Genomic DNA, 24,847 nt, shown 5'->3' with positions numbered 1-24,847 from the left:
GGCTGTAAAAGCCATCCCGATGGTACCAAATGGCTTTTACGCTGAGCAATCTATTGACAAGGTTATTTATTTTGCTAAGCCGTTTCAGGATTTATGATAATTGAGCATGATAGTTAGCTGTATAAAAAGGATCCGTAGCCGTGTTTAGATTAGCAATATATTTTCATTCTGGGCCCATTTAGAAGAGCAGGAACTTTAAGCAGCATCCCCAGAAACAAGGTGTATTCACCTTAGTTTTATTTGTTTGAAATGTTTATGCATTTAATTTGAAACACATCATCTTGGTATGTATATCAACATAGATGGAATTACATGGATAAAGATATACGCTTTCATCATCGCTGATATCCACACATTTTTGTAGACTTCGTTTTTGAAGTCTACAAGAAATGTCAGATATCTAAATTGGCTTGAAAAATTGAATGCATAAAAAAGAGCTATAAATACACAGTGGTTTCGTCATTGTACGTCATGGTCAGATAAGATAAGAGAGTACTTGATTAATCCCGGGGAATTCAGGTGATAGACGCCACAGTACAGGGGGCAACACATGAATCATCGCGGTGATTGGGAGCCTTCTGTTTAACCTGAGCACACTGACGTCGACGGCACACAGTCCCTGCGAGGTCCTCAGGCTCCCGTCACCTTACAGAGTCTCCGGCGGCGGTGCAGCAGCTGCACCAGTGTGTCCGAGATCTCCCTGTACCTCAGCCCGTACAGGCAGGGGGCGAAGGCCCTGGGCAGCAGCATGAGGATGCACATGTTGATGGTGTTGATCCACACGCGCACGTCCTGGCTCACGTCGTCCTGCTGGAACAGGAAGAGCTCCACGGTGAACACCAGGCCCGGCACGAAGTAGAGCAGCAGCAGGACGCCGTGGGCCAGCAGCGTGACCCGCGCCCGGGAGTAGCGGCTCTGCCAGATGCCCTGGGTCTTGGTGACCATGTAGAGGCGCACGTAGCAGTAGACGATGAGCAGGGTGCAGACGAGGGCCGCCGCGCAGAAGTAGATGTGCACCCCCACCATGTTGGTGGCCTGGATGAAGCCCAGCGAGATGAGCACCAGGCAGATGGGCGTGTCCACCGCGCTGGCGTTGCCCTCCGTCATCTCCATCATGATCCACATGGAGAGCGGGTACAGCGCCGCCACCACCCACAGCCCCACCAGGATGCGGACGGTGCGCGCCGGCGGCAGCAGCTCGCGGTAGTGCAGGGGCCAGCGCACGGCGGCGTAGGTGTCGGCCACCATGACGGTGACGGTGAGGATGGCGCAGCAGTAGGCCGTGACGGTGAAGACCATGTCCAGCTGGCAGAGCGTGGGGGGGATGTGGACGCCCAGGGCGTTGCAGAACACCGTGGCCAGGTTCAGCGTGAGGAAGAGCAGGTCTGCAGCCAGGGTGTTGGCCACCAGCAGGTAGCGGGTCTCCTGGCGCAAGGCGCGGGACAGGAAGATGCACGTGAGAAGCACAGGGTTGGTGGCGAAAGTGATCAGTGTAACGAGGGTGGCAGGGATGAAGAAGAACTGCAAGCGCCAACCCTGCAGGGAGTCAAACCACTCCTGGGTGAGGTTGGACAATTTAATGGAAGCATCCATGTTGCCTTCCTGAGGGATATAGTTGGAGAAATGTGCCAGTTATTTTTGTGTTGTTTGCCGTCTGTATAGTTTGTACTTTGCAGGCCTACTTCTTCCAAAAGTTTCCTGTTGAGAGAAACGCAAGCCAATTGTTATATAACCTTTTTATAATACTTTAAATTTGGATATCAAAGCTATATTCTATTTTTGGAAACCCTTAATCCCTTTTCATTTCATTTGCCAAAGCCAATGCTTCAATATCAACTTTATGTGCAATCTAAATAATACAAAATAAAATATAGGTTTACCAGAGAAAATATAAAAAGAATAGATTTAATTATAATATATGTATTCATAATTTATCATTGGTCTGTGAATGACCTTAAACATTGATAAAGTCATAGGTATATTATCACTGCCACACATACATTCACACATACTTCCTCTGTAGTTATCTTATCAAGGTTGAATAATCAAGTCCTTGTTTGTTTATTCACTTCATTGTTGGAGATGCTGCTTTGTCTTGTGGCAGCATAATAAACACATGATATTCAAATGTCACCCACAGCATGTTCTGGACGTATCTCAAATGTCACAAAAACTTTTTGTTATGCCTACATTGAAATACATGTGCATATAATATATATTTCATTCTTGTTCTCCCATGTTAGAAAGTTATGTAACAAGGCTTTTCATAGCAATATCGGCCAACTATTCATAGTACAAAAATTACTTTAGTTAAAATAAATGTACCCAGGCAAGATAACCTGATATTTAAATAATACAATTATATTTAGTTTAAGTTTATATCAGTATACAGAATATATGAAGTGTCATTATCAAAAATGAGGAAAACATTTACTTCTAGTTCTTCATCAACAAAAAGGGGATCAGTTCTGTCAGAAAGTGGCAACACTCGTCGCTTTTCAAAGCATGGGCAAAATTCGGCAAAACGATCGATTAAACATACAAACAATACTATTCCCCCCCTGCAGCAGAGCCTCAAAGATATCTTCTTACCTGATATCCAGAATGGACCACCTCGTTAGGGTTTCTCATCCATTAAGCTTAATGCTCCAAGAAATCAATGACTGATCTGTGCGGTATCTGTACAGCGGACCACTGACCTTATCAGCTGATGTAGTCTTTGTTGACTCACGGAGACAATAGAGAGATGGACAAAGCTGTGTCCACTTTGCTGTTGCATGGTAACATTGGGGTGAAGTAACCACTCAGCCTGCGCTCACGGCTCAGTGGCCTCTCAGAGGACTGCTTGCTAGATGATATTGCAATAACAATTTGTCATGTATTGGCGTAATCATCCAATAACGCAATGACAGATCTGAGCATTTCCATTAATGCAGAAATGCAATGACAGATCTGAGTATTTGCTTTAATAAAACAAATAAGGTAGCTACAGGAAGTTAAACATGTTGGCTGTCAAAGCGAAGCGAATGGAAGGAAACATTTGCAAGATTGACGATGTATGGCGGAAGCTCATTTATCTCAATGTGTACAATATTATTTATAATATCCGGGCAGGGTCAGTTGGATGACCAACACACAATGTAGACAGACCTCGGAAAGTTAAACACATGTCGACATTCAAGGAACCTTGGAGATTTTTAAAGTGCAATCAATCAATCAATCTGACAGGCATTTCACCTACTGTTGTTGTTGAGAATAGTATGGATTAATACAGTAAAATCAAATAAAAATGTTAACATTAAACGTAAGTGTTGTTTAGCATTAGGGTATAGAGTACAAACTGCTGAAACAAACACATGCCGTTGATTTAACAATTCTGTTTTATTTGTTTGACAATGTTAGGTGTCTGACCCTCAATGAAAAGGTAAATAGCTTTATTAACAGCATTGTGCTAGCTTAGGACTTCCTCTTCCTTGTGTATGAGCTCTTAGCTCCTCCCACCTCTTCCTCCTCATGTTCATCTTCATTATCATCCTCGTCCTCGTAGTCGTTGTCACTGTCAGCTCCCATGTCCCTCTCTTGTCGCACCTCCTCCTGCCATTCCCTCTCCATCATTTTCCCAAACGTGTCGTATTCTTCCGCCGTTGCCCGGGCAACATCGGTGAGGTAGGTCTCTAGGTCCAAGTGGAGGATCTGGCTGAGTTTGGGGTTTTCACTGACCGTCTGCCCCTTCTTATCTGGGGTCTGGTACAAGCCCCTGCGCTCCAGGAAACAGTGGCGACAGCGCACCTCTTCGAGGGAGAAGCGGAACAGCTTGGACTTCACCATCTCTGCTTGCTTCACACCCATGCGGAAGAAGACATACTGTTGAAAGATAGGGCATTGGTTTAAAAAAACAACAACACACTTACAGTTGCAGCATTTTGAGACACTAACACACACGCACCTCTAAAACCCAGTTAATCCATTCATGTTCAATTATTCAATAAAAATACTAAACATAATAATAGTCAAGTACAAAGTAAAACGGATGTTGTTTCTCTATGTTAGTCTCCACTGTCGGGTTGGAGCTATATTCTGACCTGGAACTTGTACTCCAGTCGGTCCAGGTCTTCCTGTACTATGGCTGGACTATCTCTGAGGATTTCTGCGACCTGTTGGACGGTGAAAAGGCCCTTCTCTCTGATGAACAAAACCACAAACTTGATCCGTTTCACAGGGACTGTGAGGATCTGGGGGTAATGGGCAACAACTCGCTGAAGACTTCCTGGGGAGAGAGATAAGAGCAGAGGTTAAATTATGATAATCTTTTCAATTTCTCAGAGAATGCCTCCACCATCGACATTGTGCTACATCTACTTATATCTCACCTTCTACTAATCCCAGTTTACGCAGGTGGTTTATGCGCTGGGTTAATTTGGATTCGTTGATGTGGTGAAGTTCGGGACATTTCTCCAGCACCTTCAGCACGCTTGACGGGTTAAGGCCTAGCACAAACAGAGCTGTAAGAGCCGAGAGGGTTTGTTGAGCAGCGCCCGACCCCTTGGCTTTGGACACAGTCTGGTGGAGCAGCTCAGCCTGGGGGTCTGTGAATCCCATATCAAGAAAAGACCGTACGGACAGCTCCGTTACCGGCTGCCGAGGATACGATTTGCAATCGTCTTGCTGTGATGACTTGACCATGTGGTCGTTGGAGGATGAGGAAAGTCTACACGATACGTGGGATTGTGGCCGAACAAGACGCCTTCCCTGCTGACCAGCACCGAGTGCAAGTGAAGCAAAACTCCGCCATGACCACCTTAGCACCTGTAACAGTGGAGAATGTGGGTTTAAATACGGATGGAGGAAAGTAGCACATTCTTGAAAGGATACAATGTAGCGGTCAACGAGCTGTAACTGTCAGATCGGATGAATGGAAGTGCACGAGTTAGCCTGCTAACTTCAAGGTTGTTGATGTATATTTGAAATATACGTTACAGGTCAGATTATAATATTAACACGGCTTCTGTACAGGGCTTCATATAAATCGCAAGAAATAACGCGAATGGGAACGTAAACTACGCTAAATAACATTTACATACCTGACATAGAACAAGTGTAGTACTCATGTTTGTCCGTCATCAAAATAGTTCCCCCCTTCAGCCGTAGTTGTTCGACGACGATGGTTCCTACTTGCTCGGTGTAGTCGTTCAGTATTTCGATAAATTTCACCATTCAAGTGGGCTCTCACATTTTGCATTATTTGGGAATTGGGAAAGTGAAAATAGAAAGTGCTGAAAAGGCTTGGTATTTGCCGATCTAAAATATGTATTTTTTTTTACTATGCTGTGGAGTGAAAAGATGACATCCGCGAGTAGCATTTGATAAAATATTTATTTACATGTGACTGAATAAATAGTGTAAATAAATGTATCATTAAAACAAAAATATGCATCCACCAACAATGAATCAACAGATTGAAAATTGAAACTGCACAATTAACAATCAAGATCTACAGCGATTAAATAGTTCAGATAATGAATGTAGACTTTGGTTGATACAAAATAATAAACATGTGTATGCTTCCAATCTTGATAAAATCAGTGACATAAATAAATACAACATAAATATGAAAGCATACCAAAACAATTAAAACAATGAATTTAATTAATTAGTCAATAATTGTGTTGCATCTAGCAATCAGCACTAAATAGACAATACAAAGGAAATCCCTTTGGGCAACCATTGGAGCGATTATGGTATTAAAAAGTCTTTCTTCATATTAGTATTCTTATTGAAGGTGCAATTGTGGAGAGTTAGAGTTGAGATCTTTTGCGTTGAATCCTGTGAAACCAGCCTTTCTTCATATAGTAAAGTCTCTTGCTGAATTCACAGCTGGTAACATAATACAAGGGGATTCAGTTCATAAAGACTTAGCCCTCAACAAGATACTTCTGGAGCTCATTTTCAAGGTCCAGCATTGACTTCTGCTCTTCTTCGTCATCGTCATATTCCCCCTCCTCCTCCTCTCCGTCACATTCATCCGGAAGGGTCTCCTCACCCGTGTTTGGGAACAGCCCTTGCCCCAGGAACGCTGCGGGACTCTGCTGGTTGCCGTGTTGCAAACCTGGAGAAGATGAAGAGAGCCTTCAGTACTTCATGTACTAGGCAGAATAATGTAGTGGCTAGGATGTTCGACTCCCAGCCGGAAAGCTACTGGGTTAGATTCCCAATATCCAATGCATACCTGTAGGCAGCTAATTCGTACCTGCTCCTTGATGACATACATTCACTGTAATTCTCTTTGGATATCTGCCAACACCCAGTACAATGTAAGCATCTGTAAGTAATGTGCTGCTGATCTACTTACACTGGCTGTAAGGGATCACCTCGTTCCAGCTGTACTCGGCCAGAGAGATGGGCTGGCTGACCCAGGACTGCAGCAGGAGCTGGTCAAGGGTCATCCTCTTCTCCGGCTCAGGCTGAAGCATGTCTGACAACATGTCATGCAGATCTTGAACAGAGAAGACAGACAAGAAGCACAATTATGATCAAATAGGAAAGAATGTGTCACATCCTGTTACTTCCCAGAGGCTCTAACAACAGAGCTCTCAAGTTTACGATTCATGGTTATCTGAATAACCCGTATCTCTTGTCTACCAGTCTCACCCAGTAATGGGAGGGTCTCAAAAACCGCACCACTGGGATGTCTATTGGCGAGTAAGAGGTGGTGGTGGTGTACCTGTGGATATGTCGAATGGAGGTTTGAGTCTGGCCTGCAGGATCTCCTCCACACCACAGAAGGGGTTTTCACTGAACAACAGTGTGTATAGCAGAACCCCTAAGGACCACATCTCCAGCTCTGGACCCTTGTAACTATACACAAAATACACACACGTACACAAACATGAACAGAAAGACACTGCAGAGATGGATCAATAAAGTAACTACTTTGAAATGCTCAGATTGGTGAGATTAATTATTGACCAGTGATCGTAGACAGACTCAGACTGGAATAGTACCGGGACCTTACATCAGCCAGGCTAGTCAATAAAACTAATACCCAGTGAGGTGATAAAGGGTGGGTTTGTAAACATTTGTCTACATCTCCTTCTCACCCTCTCAGTTGACAGTAGTAGGCTCAGCATTGCACTCTGGAATGAGTTTGTTTCAGTGTAAAGACTTAATTCATACAAAGATAATCATTTAACCGTCCACACCTCACTGTAAAAGCTATTACCCAGCCCGCCCTAAAGAACATACATACACATTGCTAGGCAAGTTAAAAGCAATGCCATGGCCCATGGGTGGATGAGGTCATTCATCAACGGCAGTGAATTATGCGTTAACAGCCAGACAGAGAAGAGAAGCGAGCTGCTCCTGGGGGGTCTGTGTACGTACGGGGTTCCCTGCAGCACCTCGGGGGAGCAGTATTCCAGCGTGCCGCAGAACGTGTAGAAGAGCTTCCCGGGCGCCAGCACAGCGGCCGAGCCGAAGTCGATAAGCCGGATGTGGAAGCAGGTGTCTATGATGATGTTCTCGTCCTTGATGTCCCGGTGAAGGACGTTCTTGCTGCGCAGGTAGAACAACGCTGCCACCAACTGGAGAAGCACAACGCTGGCCAATGAGACACTTAGAGAGCAAACCTGGCTTTTGTTTTGAAGTGGTAATATGTCATATATGATTGTGAACAAGGGAATCCATGCCATCAGTTACTAAAAAAATTAAAAGATATATACATATATACATGCTTCAATATTTGTATTTTAATTCATTGTTCGGGACGAGTAGATGCTTTGTATATTTGTACTTTTCAATATATTTTCTTAATTTAAATTGTATGCCAATATTTTGTCGATTATTAAATAATCTCTGTATGCGTCCTGTTTAATATTGTCCTGAACCCAAGGAGCCTAGCTGGTCATCAAGGAGTCATCTAATGGAGATCCTTATAATAAACAAATAAACACAGAAGAGCTTGCTCCGCCGATGAGACCAGGCTCTGCTGTGCGGCGTACCTGTCTGAAGATGTAGCTGGCCAGGGCCTCGTCCAGCCTGGGCTGTTTGTCTATGAACTCAAACAGATCCAGGCCCTCCCCGTGCTTCTCCATCACCAGCTGGAAGTAGCTGCTGTTCTCAAACACCTCCAGCACCTGCAGACAGAACACACACGGGTCACTCAAGTCACTGACGGGGCATGACTAGAATTACTAAAAGTTACTAAGATGCACCCATTTTTTCAGTGTATAATTGTTTCAAATAGATTTCCAATAGATAGTAAGAAGAGTTTAATCGATAGCTCAACATCCCTGAGGTAAAATAGCACTAATCATCAATAATCACAAACTACACAGAGAAAGTCCACAGAAGAACAAAACAAGCCCTGTGTATACAATATTTGCTGTGTACAATTTTGTATATATTCCACCTCCTATGTAGCCTCATGAGACCATGAAGATACTTTTGTAATGAATATCAGTCCGGCCTTCACGGGCCAGGAATTGATTACTACATATGGAACCAACCTAACGTTAAAAAAACTTCAGGCAATCAGATCTCTCCTTTCGCTCTTGGTTGGAGGTAAAGCAAAAAAAAATTATCCTCAGAGAAAATACTTTGGTGCAGATTTCCTTTATGCAATGAATTGCAATGTGTAAGATGGAGCCCCTCCGTTAGTAGGCAGGAGATGAAACATAGAAAACTCAATAACGGTGTTCTGTCCACCAGCTGGCGGCGCAACTGCGGTACACTCACTAGCGTAGCTCGGCGGCAGGGTGCCCTGAGTGGGAGGGGTTTTGGGAGTGTCAAACGTAAGATTCTTGTAACAAAGATGGGTACGTGCTGACCAGCATTATTTTTTTTGTAGAATAAAACAGTTATAGGATGTGATAAAAATAATGAAATCACTTTTGATTTTTAGTTACTTGAAATGTAACACATTCAACTTCCATTTTGACAAAACAGTTTGGATTGTGCTGTAGATTGCTACACTTTGCTGGTTTAGAAAAAATAAAATGAATGAAAATGTGGAAATGTTATGATTATGTGTAGGCTTTCTTGTGCAAGTGAGCTTGCTAATCTTCTCTGTATCGATCCTATCGATTATCTGTACTAAATTAATGAGTACCACTATTAATTATTTATGCTTGTCAGACTGCGCGGTCCTTGTTCATCATGAACTGAAACTCCCAACCCATAGCACTGATTGGACCTAGGATTTTAAAGCGGACATATTGTACCACCAGGTGTGAGTGGCATTGGCCATTACAAGTCGTATTGAAAATGTCCAGCTTCTGACATCACAGGTGGGCATGTCAACCTAGATGTGTGCTAGATAGATCAGTCTACCAGCCTACCCAATGGACTGTAGCAAACGTTGCTCATCTATCCGTCATACATCTAGGTGGACACGCCCACCTGTGATGTCAGAAGAGGCACATTTTCAAAGCGGCTTGTAATGACTAATCAAACTCACACCTGGTAGTAAAATATGTCCCCTTTAACATATTTAGAAAAGGCTTTCTCCAGGCTGAAGGCCAGACAGTTCTTGCCTTGAGCCTTACGGGATTGGTCTCCCGTGGCTACTTCATAAAGGGAAAATGTTCAATCATCTCATTTGATCATCGTCCAGGACTTGAATGGTGGTCTACCTTGACGATGTTGTGGTGCTGCATGCGGGTCAGTATGGCAATCTCCTGGCTGACCCGCCCCAGCATGGGGTCCTCCACCCAGCATTCGCTCACCACCCGGGCCTTCTTGATGAACTTCACCACCACCTGCACCCACAGCCAAGAGGATCAAATCAACAACCCCACTACTGCTGGTTCATATGCCAATGCTGCATGACGCTGGCAGGGAAGGGTTGCTTGTACTAGTAGATTTGTTTCATTCACCAGAAGCTTATGTTGCATGCAGAGGTCAGGCGTCTTGCTAAAGAATGCCTAAACAGGAGGTTGTGGGGATCAACCCTTTTGGGTGCAAGTCAACAACCTAACAACTCCACCATCCTGACAGGTTTCCATGGCAAAGGGAGCATGCAGCTTCTTAATGGGGACTTCCTCACCTCCTGGCCATCGCAGCACCTCAGCGCTTTCCAGACGAAGCCGAAGGCTCCTTTCCCCACCGCCTTGAGGGGCTGATACTCCTCCTCAAACTGTCCGTTGCACGCCTGGGACTGGTCCAGGTCCATGGTGGAGCGCAGGATGTCCCCGTGGACGGACTCTACAATCCTCTGGGAGACCAAAAGAAACAGATATAAGACAATGGTTAGTTGCCCTCAACCCGTGTTGATACGGAGAAACAGTAGTGATAAGGGGAAAGGATCAAGGATGTGGATTCATCTGTGTAGTTAGTAGTAATAGTGCCCACCGCTCCAAGACTGCTGCCCGAGTTGTCGCGCAGCGAGGACTGCATCAGCGCCCCCTGCTGGCCAGGCACGCTCAGCCACACGCAGAACATGGAGGTGCCGTCGGGGAGGTCGGCTCTACACACGTCACACTGGACATCTGTGGAGACAGCACAGATAGAATTTAGCACACACACATTCAAAACATATAGAGGTAGCGACAGGAATCAGGGAAAAGGAGTTTGAGAATAAATAGTGTGAGGGTACCAACCTATTCTGGAACCATCCCTATGGTAGGCGCTTCCCTCATATTGTCCTTCGCCGATCTCTTCAGCGCCCGGGGACAGTACGCAGCTGCTGGCCCTCGTCTTCTTGGGAGTGGACGTGGCGGGGATCTCGGGCGACACCTGCATCTTGCCGTTGGTTCCTTGGCCCAGGCCGTTGTCGATGGACGAGAGGGTGGTCCACTGGCCCTGCCCCCCTTCCTCCCGCTGACCCGGCCCCCCAGGCGGGGGATCTCCGCCGGGCCCCGTGTCCTGGGAGTCCTCCACCACGAAGGGGGACGGCGTGCGCAGGAGCTCCGCGGTGTCTTCGCCGCTGCCGCCGCCGTCGAGGATCTCCATGCTTCCCGCGCTCAGGTCCAGGTCCAGTGCCACCATGGCCCGGACCACCTGGTCGTCGCTGGTGTGGAGGTCCGGCATGCAGCTGGCCGAGTCCAGCACCAGGGCAGAGCAGGTGTCCACCACCCCCTCCTCCTGGCATGGCTTGGGAGAGGTGGAGACGCCCATATGGCCGACAAACGTCTCGCAGAAGCCAGACGATGACCTGCGATCAAGTGGACAGAAGGAAGCTGTTATGGAATCGATCAAGGCACGTTCGACACTTTCCATCTCTGGCTTTGTCTCACTGGCAGTGTGAGACTTTTAGGACCAAGTTCATATTTCAAGATAATCTGAAGAATGACAGTTGATGCTTAAACATTATGCTTAAACATTATTACACACATTGGATGTGTAGTATTGTAAATCTATAAAGTATACCTAATGGCCTAATGTATCTTCAATACAATGGGGACCTTTGAGCGCTGAAGGTTAGAGGGTGCTGTGGATGGATGGAGACAGTTCCAGATGAAAGACCTCTGACGGGGGCTATGCTTCCTGGCTCTGCTCACCTGCTCCCCATGGAGATGATCTCAAAGCTGGAGTCATGAAGGTTACAGCCACCGGGGCGCTGGCAGGTCCCCGCTCTACCGCTGGAGCAGACACCAGGCCTGGCAACAGCTTTGATGACCGTGTCTGAGAAGACACAAACAAAGGTTAAAGAACCGTGGAGATGAATTTACGCGGTTTTAGAATAGATTTGATCATTTGCAGGCTCCAAACACAAGAACTCAAATTATTAACAGTTTTCATTGAACAGGGGGCCGCGGAGCTAATTTAGTCAGAGAACCGAGAGCATGTGAGCACAGAGTGTAGCGGGCATAATCTAAAAAGAGGAGCTACACTTGGAACACTGCAATTTGTGCCCGCTAGCTAGCTAATTAGTTATGGCGTGTAAGCTTTTCCCAAAAATAAACTACCAAAATGCGATTGTCTATTAATATAAAAAAAAAAATTGTCAATATTAATAATGTTTTCCTCAGGGTTGAAAGACATTAACACAAAAGCAGAGCGATAAGGAGGAAATCTCTCCGCTGGCGTTTCCATACCTGGGATGACCTCGATGACAGAGTGGTCGTCCCTCCGGGGGGCGTGCCGTCCCGGGGAACCTCCCTGCGCGGGGAGGCCGAGGGCGTCTCCCTGAGGGGACTCCACATAGGCGAAGGTCACGAGCAGCGCCTGGGTGTCGTCGGCACACCCCAGCAGGCTTCTGCCTCCGCCCCCGGCACCGGCACCGCCCAGCTCGGCCTCCACCGCCTCCATCAGCTCTGCGGTGTCATTCATCCTGTGATGGGGAAACGAAAAAAAAAACAACAACATGTTTTAGAATTCCAAAATTTCATTCCCATGAGACTGGTTCCCAAAGCTTGGATATATGGGAATGGGGTCGTTGGAGGCGGCTGATGGAAAAGCAAGTTATTTCAAGGCACATGAAAGAAAACTTTTTTTTAAAAAAGGTTGGAAGGCCCCCGTAACATCCCTACATGTACAAGAAGACTGCCTAATGATTTGTGCCCACGAGCCGACGACCAAGTGTGCAATGCTCATACCACAGACTTTGAGATGACTGAGACTTTGAGACACAGGCAGATGATGAGGGGTTTTAATGATGTCTGAAAAGAAGTCGGGATCCCAAGCCAAATAAGGTAGGGGATCCGTTAATTGAGGGAACTCAGGGCACACATGAGGGAGAGGCACTCACGTGGCCATGGGCGTGGAGGTGACGGTGGGCGCGGTCAGGGTAGAGGGCGCGCTGTCCGTCTTCTCCAGCCTGGCGCCGTTCCCCGTGAAGATCTTGCCCCGGCCCGCGGGGCTTCGGCTGAGGGCAGCCTGCTGGACCGTGAGCATGTCCCCCGCCACCAGCAGAGAGGGGTCTGGGGAGACACCATGGACGGCCATGCATGACTCACACGCGTCCTGACAAGCCACGTATGTCGTTGGGTGCTTGGTACATGACAATGGAATTTGATAGCTGATCTTGTTATATTGATATGACAGGCCCAAAGTCTGAGTGACCACCACTCACTATGTGAATGTGGATTAACTATCAGAATTGTATCAGTATTTCAGTGTTACCATATAGTAACTTGGTATTTATAAAGAAATGCAGGATGACAACCAAATACTATCCAAGAGACAGAAGGCTAATAATGTCTGAATTAATGTGGATAGAAACAAAGCAAACCTTTCCCTGGGTTGACTTTGTCTCTCCGGGCCGATGGCTTACTGGGGCGGCTGATGGGGCCTGAACCATTAGCGTAACCATCTAATTACGGGACACAAGGAGGGGAAATTCTGGTACATGTACATTTAGCCGTCCAAGTCAGAGTGTGTAATATTATAGAAATCAGAGAAGCAGTATCCTTTAATGCTTTGCACTTTTTCTGAACACACAAGCGATACAACGGGTAAAAGGAATTAAGGCAACACAAGGAGTACAAGGTGGGAGAGGTTTACCTGACGAGGGCCTGGGTATGTCCCCCACTCGGGGTAGACACAGGGGACTGGCCTCTCCGTACGACCCACACATCGAACCGTAGAAACCAGGCATCAGGAAGGTGACCCTCTGTGAACGTCACACCAACGAGAGACTTCAGCGTGTCCACAATGAATACGTGACGCAAGCATACAGTGATCTGCAGACGTTCCCCCAGACGACCGGGTGGGCGTGGGGCTCCCCTCACCTTGGCGAGCAGCTCCTCCTCTGTGTAGCCCAACAGGCTGAGGGCCAGGAGGCCGTGGATGGAGGAGATGGAGCCGTCTGGCCGCAGCAGGAGGAGGCTGCTCAGGGGGGCGAACGCCCACGCGGTCCCCGAGTAGACGGGGGCGGAGGGGGGTGGGACGGCGGCCGAGAGGCCCAACAGGTTTGGGTCTTAATAGAAAAAGCACCACAGGGACGGGTCAGCTTTGTCTTGGATAGATGTTCTTTTCAAAAAAAGATCAAAAGGTGATTTGATATAAAAAAAAAAAGGGCCAGGGAAAACATCATACTGCCAGCCATTTCAAGATTCAGAATCTATGTAGTAGACCCCGCCCTCCTCCCTCTGAACCTTTCATTTCTGTGAACGTCTTACCGGGAGATGGTTCTGTCCTCAGAGGCTGCTCAGAGCCCCCCAGGTCGGAGGCCAGTGGATCGGTACCCTCTCCACTGGCCAGGTCACGGGGGGCTCGCCCACACACCACCTCCCCCTGCAGCCGGACACACAGCGGGACCACCGTGCCCTTTCTGCTCCGCCCACACACTCTCTGCATCCTCTGCATCTAAGCAACAGAAGTATCCATTTAGACATATCAAAGATGGTGTTGTACAGTTCAGTGTTGCCATGGCAGCACTTTAGTTTATTTGGCGGTGTTGTGAGTTGTGATGGGTGCTTACTTTGGATATGACATGACCCTGAACAGGGATTTGTAACTCAGGGATTAACTTCATAATAGACAGGCCGGTCAACTCCTCAGCCCGGAGGTATCCATGGAGATGGGCAAACACTGTGTCACAGCTGATGATGACGCCCTGGATATGCAAACAATACAGTAGATAAGACAAGATTTTGTTTCATTGGCAAAAGTACAAAAAATTGTAAGCTGGGAGTTTCCTTAGAAATTAAATACAATCATAAATACATCATTGATGTGAATCTATTGTGGAATAAATGCTAATAAAAACAAAGCCAGAAATATATAAATATTCCAATTACATCTTGTGCCAAAGAAATGGAGGCAGATATCCTCTCCACTTGTTCCATGGTGATGAGCCAGTGTTGCTGCCCATCTTGGATCCGCTTCTGGGCACATACAGACACAGGCACCTCCCCAGACAAGGTCATCGCATCAACCTTAAAGGAGCGAACAGAGAGGCAAACTAAGAAAAACACTTGCAAGAGGGTGGAGCACTAAGCAATAAGATGACGCTAGTTATACAAGCATTTCCACACCACTTTGCTACAGATCGCTGAAACGCTGCTGTCTGGCTGCAGGTAGTGTTCACTCAGGGCTTTGTCCAGCACCTGGCTGGTCTTCCTCAGGACTGCGCACAACTTCTTCCCGGTCAGCTCATGCACAGAACACTCAAACAGCCTGCAGGCCTGCTGGTTGACTGCCAAGATCTGTCAATAAATAATAAACATAAGCAACACTTTACTTTGAAGACGCTTTTATCCAACGTGACTTACAGTGATTTTTCATAAACAATATAGAAGTCACCATTGGGTAGGCTGCCAATATTAGGGTTAGAACCCAGTCAAACAACCTTACCACTAGACTATTATTTTTCTATTATTTAAGTTTTAGTTACTATAAACTCTTTACTTTGCGAAATTCCCAGCAAGGTCAAGACCTTGTGATCTAGCCTATCCCACAATACCTCTCTGGTTATGTGGTCCACGGTGAGGATGGCCTTGTTAGGGTTGATGACAGCTTGGGGTCCTGAGACCACTTCATTATCCCCAGAGGTCAGCTGTCTAAAGAGGCTTTCTTCCATCTCAAACGGCGAGAATGGAAGGGGTAATGATCCGTGATGAGACCCATGGGGGTCGCGGTGGAGGACGGAGATCTGGATGTTGCGGGATGCCACTGAACTCCCTGCATTCAAGCAATAACCTGACGACCAAATAGATGTCGCACATACATTTATCATCCAGTAGTACAGATACACAGAGTCAGGTGAAATTAATGAACCCATTATTAGAGTATTATTAGTTGTATTGTAATAAACTAATGAATTATTCTAAATTATTTTTGTAGTAGAAATACAAAATATTATCTAGCAGTAAAACGGATTGTTACCACCTGGCTACTGACCGTTTTTGCGCAGTGGTCGTCGAGCAGAAGGGTATGATTTGTTCAGGTCATACTCATCCTCCTCCACATACTTTGAGGCGAAACCAGGGACCACACAAATAGTATCTCCTTTGACGGGTTCATGGCTCCGTGCAGGACGTGCCTCGTTCCAGGACATTGTCTGTGAGCAACTCAAGGGAGACTATAGCACAGGATACAGAACTACAAAACTAGCCTTGCTGGACTCATCTGCAGACTACCAAAACAGCATTAAAGATATTAAAAAGGAGCAAGTAGCCAAAAACTCTCCGAAAGATACAACTTGTACGGTTCACAAGGCACTGGTCAAATAGTTTGCCATATTAAGCGTCTGTGAGGCCCCTCTCATGTTACCTACTCGGCGCTAGGTGTTGTTTCTGTGTGTAGCTACACGCAGCAGCAGCAGCTCTGTTTGTTTTGTTCAGGAAGATACGAGTCGCCGCCGCAACTGGAATTGAGTAAATGCAAATGAACCGTATATTTTTGGTCACAGCGTTCATGTAGGTTTTCTCGCAAAACTAAAAAAACAAAACTGTTTCTATTACTTATTCGTTTTTTTGTTTTACTGACTTCGTACTGCAGCAGATTTTGGAATACGCGGGCTTGAGCGCGGTTTCAGGAAGTTTCAGGAAGAGGCAACTTTGAACCACTTCCGGGTAGCTGTCCAATGGGTGCGCGTTCCATGTTTGTGTGTCGCTGCTTCTGTTTCTATGGAAACTAGCCGTGCCAGTCACCTCACCCATGCACCAGGCGGACCGGACTTGGATGATAGCTTCTTTGGAACTTGGACACGGGTACATACTTTGTTCAAATTACAATGAATAATGAAAACGAAAAGGATTCAAGAAATGCACAAAGAAAATATATTATACAGCATTTATTTGGCTGTACAAATGCAACAACAAACACCGAAAATTCACATTTTATTAGACCGGAAGCTTAAATTGAACAAACATCATTGCCATAGCTAAACAGGCTTCAGGGAGATGATGGAAAGTTCCTGGTGCAATGGGTGCAGATGGTTGACGTTGTATTCAGTGGATGTTAATGTGTCTGGATTTTCCCTTAACTTCCCATTTTCCATTAACTTTCCTCATCATATATCAACAAAACAGACAAAAAAAAAAAGTCTGACATTGTTATCATCCACCCAAAATCCGACTGGGTTTAAATTGTAATTTCACTACTGCAGAGGGTTAAGAAATATACAATAATCATACATTAAAAAAGTAATTACTGAAACACATGGAGATAAAAACATGTTCTGACACAGCTGCTTATGAAGGGAAATAGATATAACAGTCTATACAGATATTTTCAATGAAACTTAGCTCATTTAGTGTTGTAATTAATGTGAACTATAAGGAACCGTCTATCATGTACTAAAACATTTCATTATAAAACACCTTATTTTCAACCAGCCTACTGCGGTCGCAAGCAGTTGTCAGTTTGGCATGTGTGATCCGGTCTCTTTTGGCCAGGCACTATACTTTATCACAGTCTTCATACGCAACACCAACAGAGTAAACAACTTGTCATGTACATCGCAGGCAGTCTGGAACACATGTTCTGTTCATTATAGATCCGTCCGTTCTTTAACACCAGTTCATGGGATGCAGTGGCTCTCACAGTTGTATTTTATTTAAATGACATAGAAACGTCGCTCCAGGCAGATATGCTTCCATGCATTTATTTTTTCTGACAAGCTGAGTGAAAAGTTTTCGGTTTAAAGAGTTTTCCTGTAAAGTATGTTTTGGATTAGAAGCTTCTACTGTTGTTGGCGCTGTTGTTAGGGCTGTAATATCGTTTTTTGTTTTAAAGCAGTTTTTAGGTCAGTTTACTAAGATGTACAGGCCAGTTGGCAGTAACTGGATCTACTGGCCAGCTGGTGTAGCTAAAGCATGCATGCTTTATCAAGGAGTTCAATTTACAATAATCAATAATAGTTACTGGTTAATATGGAGGGGGTGACATTAGTGAAGCACAATATTCGCTGCACAGTCACACATACACGGGCACATGCATACACACGCACCCACACACAAACACACACTGACATACACACAGACACACATACACGCACAAACACACGCATACATTCAGTAAAATAGACACGCACCCAAACACACACACACACACACACACACACCCACACACACACACACTCACACACATAAATACAAACACACATTCACACATAAATACACACACACGCATACATCCATATATACATACAAACACACACACACACACACACACACACACACACACACACACATATGTGCACATATGTATGTGCCATGGCTATGAGAGGTGAGCTTTGATTGGCTATATTCAGAAACAGTTCTGGAGAGGAATCCTAAGGGTTGTAATCCTTCTTACTGTGGGGACGGTTGCCAAGTAAATTATCCACTTCAGAGGCAATTCCTGTTGTCATCTTCGGAATCACCTGTCGTGACAAAATCAAAACATTTTTACTTTAGGTAAGGAATAAGTCAAGTTTCATTGCATAGTTCCTGATCACATTGGATGCATTTTCGATGCATTTGGATGTCTAAATGTTCCACCATTCACAAGAACCTTGAATTATACACTGAGATGAATCAATGGCCTGGCATGCATTAGATGCAGAGTAGGAACCATACCATGGCATACCAAAATACAATAATAAATAAACACCCATAAGGACATAAAAACAATTAAATGGCAGGCTGTACAGGTAAGGTCATGTAAGTTTCAGCTCCCATCATTCACGGCTAAACCACTAGTAATGCATTGCCTAGAGCTGTTTACAGTATATCAGTGTGAGGGCCCCCCCCCCATGTACCTGAATGGCCCCCAGGTTCTCTGTTAGCTGGACAGGGTTGGAGGAGCCCAGCAGCACTGAGCTCACACCCTCATTTCTCAGACACCAGGCTGTCGTTATAGAAAAATAGAAATATAGAATATAGTCACAATGGATATTATAATATACATGAAGAACAACTTGACGTTAATGGTCACAAGGCAAAAAGCTGTAATGAAAATCTAGAATCAAAAGGATGAATACCAACAGACCCTAGAGCCAGGACAAACAGCCGCAGTCATAAAGACTATATAATATTAATCTGCTTGGGCAATCAAGTGCACAGCACTTGATTGTCCAACCTGGTCCTTTATAGTATCAAAGACACGGTGGCCAGTAACGAGACAGTTGATAGTGCGTGCAATTTGTTTTCCCCGTGGCTCTTTTGGTTTCCTCGTACCTATGGCTAGCTGTGGCAGGGTGCAGCCGAGCTTCTCAGCGATGTGAGTCAGCTCCTTCAGCTTGGCCTGCTGCTTCCTCCCATCCTCGCTCGTTATCTTCTCACGCAGCCACTGGTATGGCTGCAGCCAATCACCATGGAGAGGGAAACAGTTAAAGACGTTTATCACGCCTTGACACAGACCGTGATCATGAAATACTCATGATGATTGCCAGTAGGATTGCCACAAACAGGAAGGAGATGCATACATTATACATTTGACAGTTACTTTAGACAGGGAAACTGACTACCAACAGACAACAAAACAAAGAAGGCAAACAATAGTCCAATTAAAAAATAACTACATTATTCTCTATTGATCTCTACAGTATTCCATGTGTGTCATATTGATGTGTTGCATGCCAGAAAGAAGGGTGAAGAATGTTTGAACCTTCATAGAGGCTCTGGACGTTTCTGGGATGCCGTTGTCATACTTCCCTGTGATGATCCCACAGGCCAATGGAGACCACGAGACCACACCCACACCTGGGACAGCCAATCAGAAAATAGAATAAACACAGCCACAAATTATTTCAGAATTATTATTTTTTTCGGAATGTGTCAGATGAGCCCCCTTCCAGTTGGTATAATTTAACAATTAAGAAGACTCAATATCAGTATTCTGTCCCCTCAAACGACCCTAATGCGATCTAGCATAGCTCGGCTGACTGGGTGGCGTGATTGGGAGGAGTTTGGGGAATGTCGATAGTACGATTCTTATAAACAAAGAGATAGGTAAGGGCTGGCCAGTATTTCTTAATTGTAGAATATATCAGTTTTAGGATGTGGTTTTATTGATAACATTATTGAAATCCCTATCAATCAACATTGACTACAGATTGGTCCAGGTTATTTAAAGCTTCAAGCTAGTTGAAATGTAACACACTGTGGCTTTAATATTTCAGGAATATATTTAACATAACTTGCCTATCTTGTGATAGAGCTCTGGGAGCTGAGTCTCCACCTTTTCCCGCTGGAAGAAGTGATACTCGGCCTGCTCACACACTGGAGGGATGAGGTTGAACTGCCGGGCAACAGAGTACGCCTCCTGCATCATTGGGGAGGACCAATGAAAAAACACAAGATAGGAAGGGAGGTCAAATATGAAGCAAGGCGGACATCAAAGCACTATTTTCATTCCACATGGATTCAGTCTCCTGACCTACCTCCGCTTTCAAAATAAAATATACTGATATCTGTTTCCAAAGAGATGTACGGAAATCAGGAGTATTATATTATTATATCATGGATGATCAGGTTGTGCATTAGGCATCATATAAGTGAGCCATCCAGATGAAGGGGATCATATTGGGCTTGTATGAGTTAAAGTGACTCACCATGATTTCCATGGCAGACCAGCGTGATGTGCCCCAGTACATGGACATGCCCTGGTTGATTACATGCGTCATGGCCCTCACGATCTCTGTAGGGGACAGAGAGTGTGTTTGCTCAGTTTGGATTTCAGTAAATTCACTGACTCGGTTTTGCTCCAGAAATATGATTAATAATTATTAGAAATAAGGTGAAATGCATAATGTCGGTTTTTCTTATATTTCAATTTTTAAATCATCACTTCAGCCAAGTCAGATATTTAGTGTTTGATTTCTTGATATCTCGATAAAACAAGAGCAATGGTGCATTGCCAACGAGTGGACAGTGGATGGCATCAGCATATCTTCATTGGAAAGAAAGAAGCCGTGAGCTATGTGTCTGTGTGTGGGTGTGTGTATGGGGGTGGTTGTCGGTGTGTGTGTGTGTGTGTGTGTGTGTGTGTGTGTGTATTTATGTGTGTGTGTCTGTGTGTTTTTTGTGTGCGCATGTGCATGTGTGTGGATGTGTTTGAGTGTGTGTGTGTGGTAGCTAGTGTGTGCTTGTGCATGTGTGTGTGTGTGTGTGTGTGTGTGTGTGTGTGTGTGTGTGTGTGTGTGTGTGTGTGTGTGTGTGTGTGTGTGTGTGTGTGTGTGTGTGTGTGTGTGTGTGTGTGTTTCTGGTAGTGCGTTTGTGTATGTGCATGCTCATGTGCCGGGGTAGTTCCAGGACAGCAATTAACGAAAAATTGGATTTTTAGGATTTACCATATTGGATGAATAAAAAAAAAACAATAGAGTACTTCAGTTAATAATCTATTAGTTAAACTAATGTATACGTTTAGGCTCACTCATGCAATGGCTTCCCTGTTTTATAAAATTTTCTGAATGCCATTTCTTAATTACGACATCTGCTGATCATTAGGGAAATATACGACCTGCATGCACTGGGGGGAATGTGGAAATGACTGTAGAGAATGCAAAGCAGCATCTAATGACAAGGTTTTAAACTGTGTGTGTGTGTGTGTGTGTGTGTGTGTGTGTGTGTGTGTGTGTGTGTGTGTGTGTGTGTGTGTGTGTGTGTGTGTGTGTGTGTGTGTGTGTGTGTGTGTGTGTGTGTGTGTGTGTGTGTGTGAAAGAGAAAGTATGTGGGTGTGTGTATGCATGTGTGTGTGATAGCTAGAGAGATAGAGAGATAGAGAGATAGAGAGAGGGAGAGAGGGAGAGAGCATGTGTGGTTGAGGCAGGTGGGAGTATAAATGAACAACAGTACATCTGTTACAAAGGGGAGGGAGTGAAATAGAGATAGATAGAGAGAGAGAGAGAGAGAGAGAGAGAGAGAGAGAGAGAGAGAGAGAGAGAGAGAGATTAAGAGGGGGGAACAAGGGCAGAGAGAAATGATTGTACAGCGAGGAAGAGCCTCCAGGCTACATGTTGTTCATTAAGGACCATGAATATGTAATGTAGCGCAGCTTAGGTTAGTCACCCACAGAGGGTGGGCGGATGTCAGGTTGAAGCACAGTAGCCTCTCCCATATGTGTGTGCATTTATAAACATACACATATATATATCATTTCATATGTATTTCTGTCCCTAAAGTTCCTTTCCTTTAGCCGGTGACTCACGCCCAACCACATGTTTTAGCGAGACATGGCAAATACAAAGTTTAAGATGTGTCGGCCAAATTTCCATAAAATATTTAGAATCCACAAGCTGCACAGCTGCCCACCAGAGACAGTTTTGGAGTTGGTGTTATCTCGCTGAATGTTCAGTGGATGAGTTTGGCTTAGATCTCCCGCGGGCATTGATTAGAAGCCACGTTGTCTCAAAGTTTCGATTCCATGCTGTCCTTCAACGAAGCCTTGGAAGCAGCTCATTCCCAATGCTGCTTTGTATGATGAGGATTCGATCTTTGCAGTCGAAAGGCACGGACATCTGTGATGTCTTGTGCATCACCAGGAGGTATTTTCTGGAGGCACTTGAATAATATAAAATATAGATCACTACAGAAATGTTCTGTGGTCGCAGCAATTCCTTTTCAAACCATACCAAAGATCAATAGCTAGCATTGCAAAATATCTTCAAGGTTTCAAAGCAAAAGGTGGCTTTTGATTGTTGCACGGGTCTTGTTAAGAAAACAGCATTGATTAAAATTAATTTGTGTGTGTGTCCTAACCCTATAAGTGTTCTTTATTGTGTGGCATTCCAAGACATCAAAGTTACAGGGCTGGGGACTGAGGCAGAGACGTATGGCTCAGCAGTGGGTGGAGAATAGCTTAGTTTGTTTTCTAAAACTGTCTCTGTGAAATTGTCTTGCTCACCAGTGGAGAGAAAGAACCCTGAGGGCTAAGGAAAACAACATTCGACTGAAGGGATTTGTATGTAATAGATATAAGCAATATTCTAAGCTGCGTATCCTCTGTACCATAGAATCACTATTTATGATAATGACGGGGGACCGAGGAGAGCAGAGCAGCGGCCGGCTGCATGTTGTCATCTTTTGTTTCAACTGTTTGAATGGTGATTGGTTTGCCACAACATTAGGCTCCGCATCATGCGTAAACAAAGTCAATACCTGGCCAATGAAAGTGAACGAGGTAATGTGAATGAAAATGAAACGCAGGCAGAAATATTAAAACATAATGGGGGCACAATAGTGTAGTGGCAAGGGTGTTTGAATACAATCTGAAAGACTAGTTTCAAACCCCAATGAACCTTTAGCTATCCTTAAAGTGAGCAAGATGCCTCAGATCTATTTAATATAAATGTCTAAATGATAAACATAGAAACCAGCACAGTTCAAGAGTTTACAGTCACAAACATAACCGCTGCCGCCCTGGGGCTCTTGAACCCCTGGTGGAAGACCACGCCCTAATATTTTCTCCAGAGATGCCTTCACCCCCCCCCCCCCCCTCTCCCTGGACATTCTGTAGACAATGTGCTCCGGTTTGCCAGCTTGGAGCCCGGCTGGCCTTTCCCAGCAGTGCTTCGGTCGTGGCACCTCCGTAATTGAAAGCCATGCCAGTGAAAGGTCATGCAGGAATTAAGTGGTAAATAATAGCGTGGCTTGGCTTCAGGGAGTTTGGCATCTAGTACTATACAAGCCTTTCCCTCGCTCGCTTCCTGTTGCCGCCGCACTGGGCGGGAGCTGCTATGGGAAACAAAAAGTTTGAAAACTAAATGGAAGAAGAAGAAGAAGAAGAAGAAGAAGAAGAAGAAGAAGAAGAAGAAGAAGAAGAAGAAGAAGAAGAAGAGGAGAGGTAGGGGGAGGATAAATTAAGTTGACTAATAGTGTAGCGGTTGACGGCTGTGTGCTAACGATGTGATGAAGTGATTGCCAAAGGAAAAACTATTTTGATGAGGATGAAGCTGGGCATGGCGGCAGCAGCACCGCCTCTGCGACAAGGTCACAATCACAGCAGCAGCAGACATTAGATATACGCACATACGCAAGCATGCAGGCGGGCACAAAGACACACAGACACACAGACACACACACACACACACACACACACACACACACACACACACACAAACATTGATTTGATTAGTATAGTTATATTTACACTGTTATAGAGTTAGCTAGTTATTGTGCCTTATGTTTAATTCAGGAAAGAGAGGTGGTGGGAGAATACGACTGGCAATGTGGGAGTGTTTTGCATAATACAACCTTATGAAGTGTATAGATATTCCTCATTACTCCATATGACATCATATTGCTTCAAAGTTTCATATGTTTTGTCCGTCCATCATTTGTCTGTCTGATGTGTTCTTTCTGCAGGTTTGCCCGCCAGACTGTCTATCTCTGTCTGTCTGTCTATCTGCCTGCCCTGCCCATACATACCACCTGTCCGCCTCTTAATCCATATGCCTGTCGGTCTTGTCTGTTGAATGTGCGTGTGTGTGTGTGTGTGTGTGTGTGTGTGTGTGTGTGTGTGTGTGTGTATGTGTGTGTGTGTGTGTGTGTGTGTGTGTGTGTGTGTGTGTGTGCGTGTGTGTGTGTGTGTGTGCGTGTGTGTGTGTGTGTGTGTGTGTGTTTGTGTGTGTGTTCTCATCAGTGGTCAGGCGACTTCATCCCGGGAGACAGCTCATCGTACAGCTGGACACTGCCAGCCCAGGGCTCTGGCTTCCTGCCAGTCAGCCTCCACAGCCTCTTCGTCCGCCCCCTCCTCCATCTCCTCTCCCTCCTCCTCCCTCCTCTCTCCCTCCTCCTCCTCTATCTCTTCCTCCTCCTCCATATCCTACTCCCCTCCTCCTCCTTCTACTCTCATCTTCCTCTCCTCCTCCTCCTACTCTCCTCCTCCTCCTCTCCTCCTCCTCCATATCCTACTCCCCCTCTCCCCCTCCTTACTACTCATCTTCCTCTCCTCCTCCTCCTCCTCCTCCTCCTCTCCTCCCCCTCCTCCTCCACAACCCCTCCTCCTCCTCTCTCCCTCCTCCATCTCCTTCCACCTCCTC

The 24,847-nt window shown here is 45.3% G+C and overlaps 4 protein-coding genes and 1 non-coding gene across 5 annotated transcripts in view; all 5 read right to left on the bottom strand.

Moving 5' to 3' along the window:
• Positions 1 to 76: 76 nt before the first annotated feature.
• On the bottom strand, positions 77 to 3,209 carry LOC132463322 (probable G-protein coupled receptor 148). Its single transcript, XM_060059381.1, has one exon. It carries the CDS (start codon positions 1,591 to 1,593, stop codon positions 631 to 633), a length of 963 nt encoding a protein of 320 aa, XP_059915364.1. The 5' UTR covers positions 1,594 to 3,209; the 3' UTR covers positions 77 to 630.
• Positions 3,210 to 3,362: 153 nt separating this feature from the next.
• On the bottom strand, positions 3,363 to 5,191 carry mterf4 (mitochondrial transcription termination factor 4). Its single transcript, XM_060059380.1, has 4 exons — positions 5,082 to 5,191; positions 4,371 to 4,806; positions 4,083 to 4,267; positions 3,363 to 3,864 (listed from the first exon to the last, which is right to left on the bottom strand). Exons 1-4 carry the CDS (start codon positions 5,106 to 5,108, stop codon positions 3,457 to 3,459), a joined length of 1,056 nt encoding a protein of 351 aa, XP_059915363.1. The 5' UTR covers positions 5,109 to 5,191; the 3' UTR covers positions 3,363 to 3,456.
• A 163-nt stretch (positions 5,192 to 5,354) lies between these two features.
• pask (PAS domain containing serine/threonine kinase) lies at positions 5,355 to 16,472 on the bottom strand. Its single transcript, XM_060059378.1, has 21 exons — positions 15,781 to 16,472; positions 15,344 to 15,579; positions 14,916 to 15,086; positions 14,679 to 14,816; positions 14,360 to 14,494; positions 14,058 to 14,244; positions 13,668 to 13,855; positions 13,441 to 13,549; positions 13,169 to 13,249; positions 12,686 to 12,857; positions 12,033 to 12,268; positions 11,496 to 11,619; positions 10,596 to 11,149; positions 10,348 to 10,484; positions 10,043 to 10,210; positions 9,630 to 9,755; positions 7,998 to 8,132; positions 7,381 to 7,580; positions 6,722 to 6,855; positions 6,350 to 6,493; positions 5,355 to 6,106 (listed from the first exon to the last, which is right to left on the bottom strand). Exons 1-21 carry the CDS (start codon positions 15,935 to 15,937, stop codon positions 5,913 to 5,915), a joined length of 3,726 nt encoding a protein of 1,241 aa, XP_059915361.1. The 5' UTR covers positions 15,938 to 16,472; the 3' UTR covers positions 5,355 to 5,912.
• On the bottom strand, positions 9,000 to 9,106 carry LOC132463735 (U6 spliceosomal RNA). The gene has a single exon (XR_009527135.1). It is a non-coding gene; the product is annotated as a U6 spliceosomal RNA (small nuclear RNA).
• A 1,132-nt stretch (positions 16,473 to 17,604) lies between the features above and the next one.
• Positions 17,605 to 24,847, bottom strand: part of kcnab1b (potassium voltage-gated channel subfamily A regulatory beta subunit 1b) — a 30,673-nt gene continuing 23,430 nt past the window's right edge. The window contains 6 exon segments of the mRNA XM_060058888.1: positions 17,605 to 18,247; positions 18,626 to 18,714; positions 19,044 to 19,164; positions 19,474 to 19,568; positions 20,010 to 20,130; positions 20,420 to 20,588. Of these exon segments, the coding sequence (XP_059914871.1) occupies positions 18,158 to 18,247; positions 18,626 to 18,714; positions 19,044 to 19,164; positions 19,474 to 19,568; positions 20,010 to 20,130; positions 20,420 to 20,588 (685 nt within the window). The 3' untranslated portion in view covers positions 17,605 to 18,157.

The sequence above is a fragment of the Gadus macrocephalus genome, chromosome 8, assembly GCF_031168955.1.
Source record: "Gadus macrocephalus chromosome 8, ASM3116895v1".
Classification (NCBI taxonomy): Eukaryota; Metazoa; Chordata; class Actinopteri; order Gadiformes; family Gadidae; genus Gadus; species Gadus macrocephalus.
This window is presented reverse-complemented; position numbering and strand designations above follow the sequence as displayed.

Excerpts from the sequence above, each read along its gene's own strand:
- mterf4 (XM_060059380.1), bottom strand. The coding sequence starts at position 5,108 with ATGAGTACTACACTTGTTCTATGTCAG. Across the intron at positions 4,807-5,081 it reads CTACACTTGTTCTATGTCAG|GTGCTAAGGTGGTCATGGCG; the intron begins GTATGTAAATGT and ends CCACTGTTACAG. Across the intron at positions 4,268-4,370 it reads TAAACTGGGATTAGTAGAAG|GAAGTCTTCAGCGAGTTGTT; the intron begins GTGAGATATAAG and ends CTCTCTCCCCAG.
- pask (XM_060059378.1), bottom strand. The coding sequence starts at position 15,937 with ATGTCCTGGAACGAGGCACGTCCTGCACGGAGCCATGAACCCGTCAAA. Across the intron at positions 14,817-14,915 it reads CAGCGATCTGTAGCAAAGTG|GTTGATGCGATGACCTTGTC; the intron begins GTGTGGAAATGC and ends CGCTCCTTTAAG. Across the intron at positions 10,211-10,347 it reads CGGGCAGCAGTCTTGGAGCG|AGGATTGTAGAGTCCGTCCA; the intron begins GTGGGCACTATT and ends TTGGTCTCCCAG.
- LOC132463322 (XM_060059381.1), bottom strand. The coding sequence starts at position 1,593 with ATGGATGCTTCCATTAAATTGTCCAACCTCACCCAGGAGTGGTTTGAC.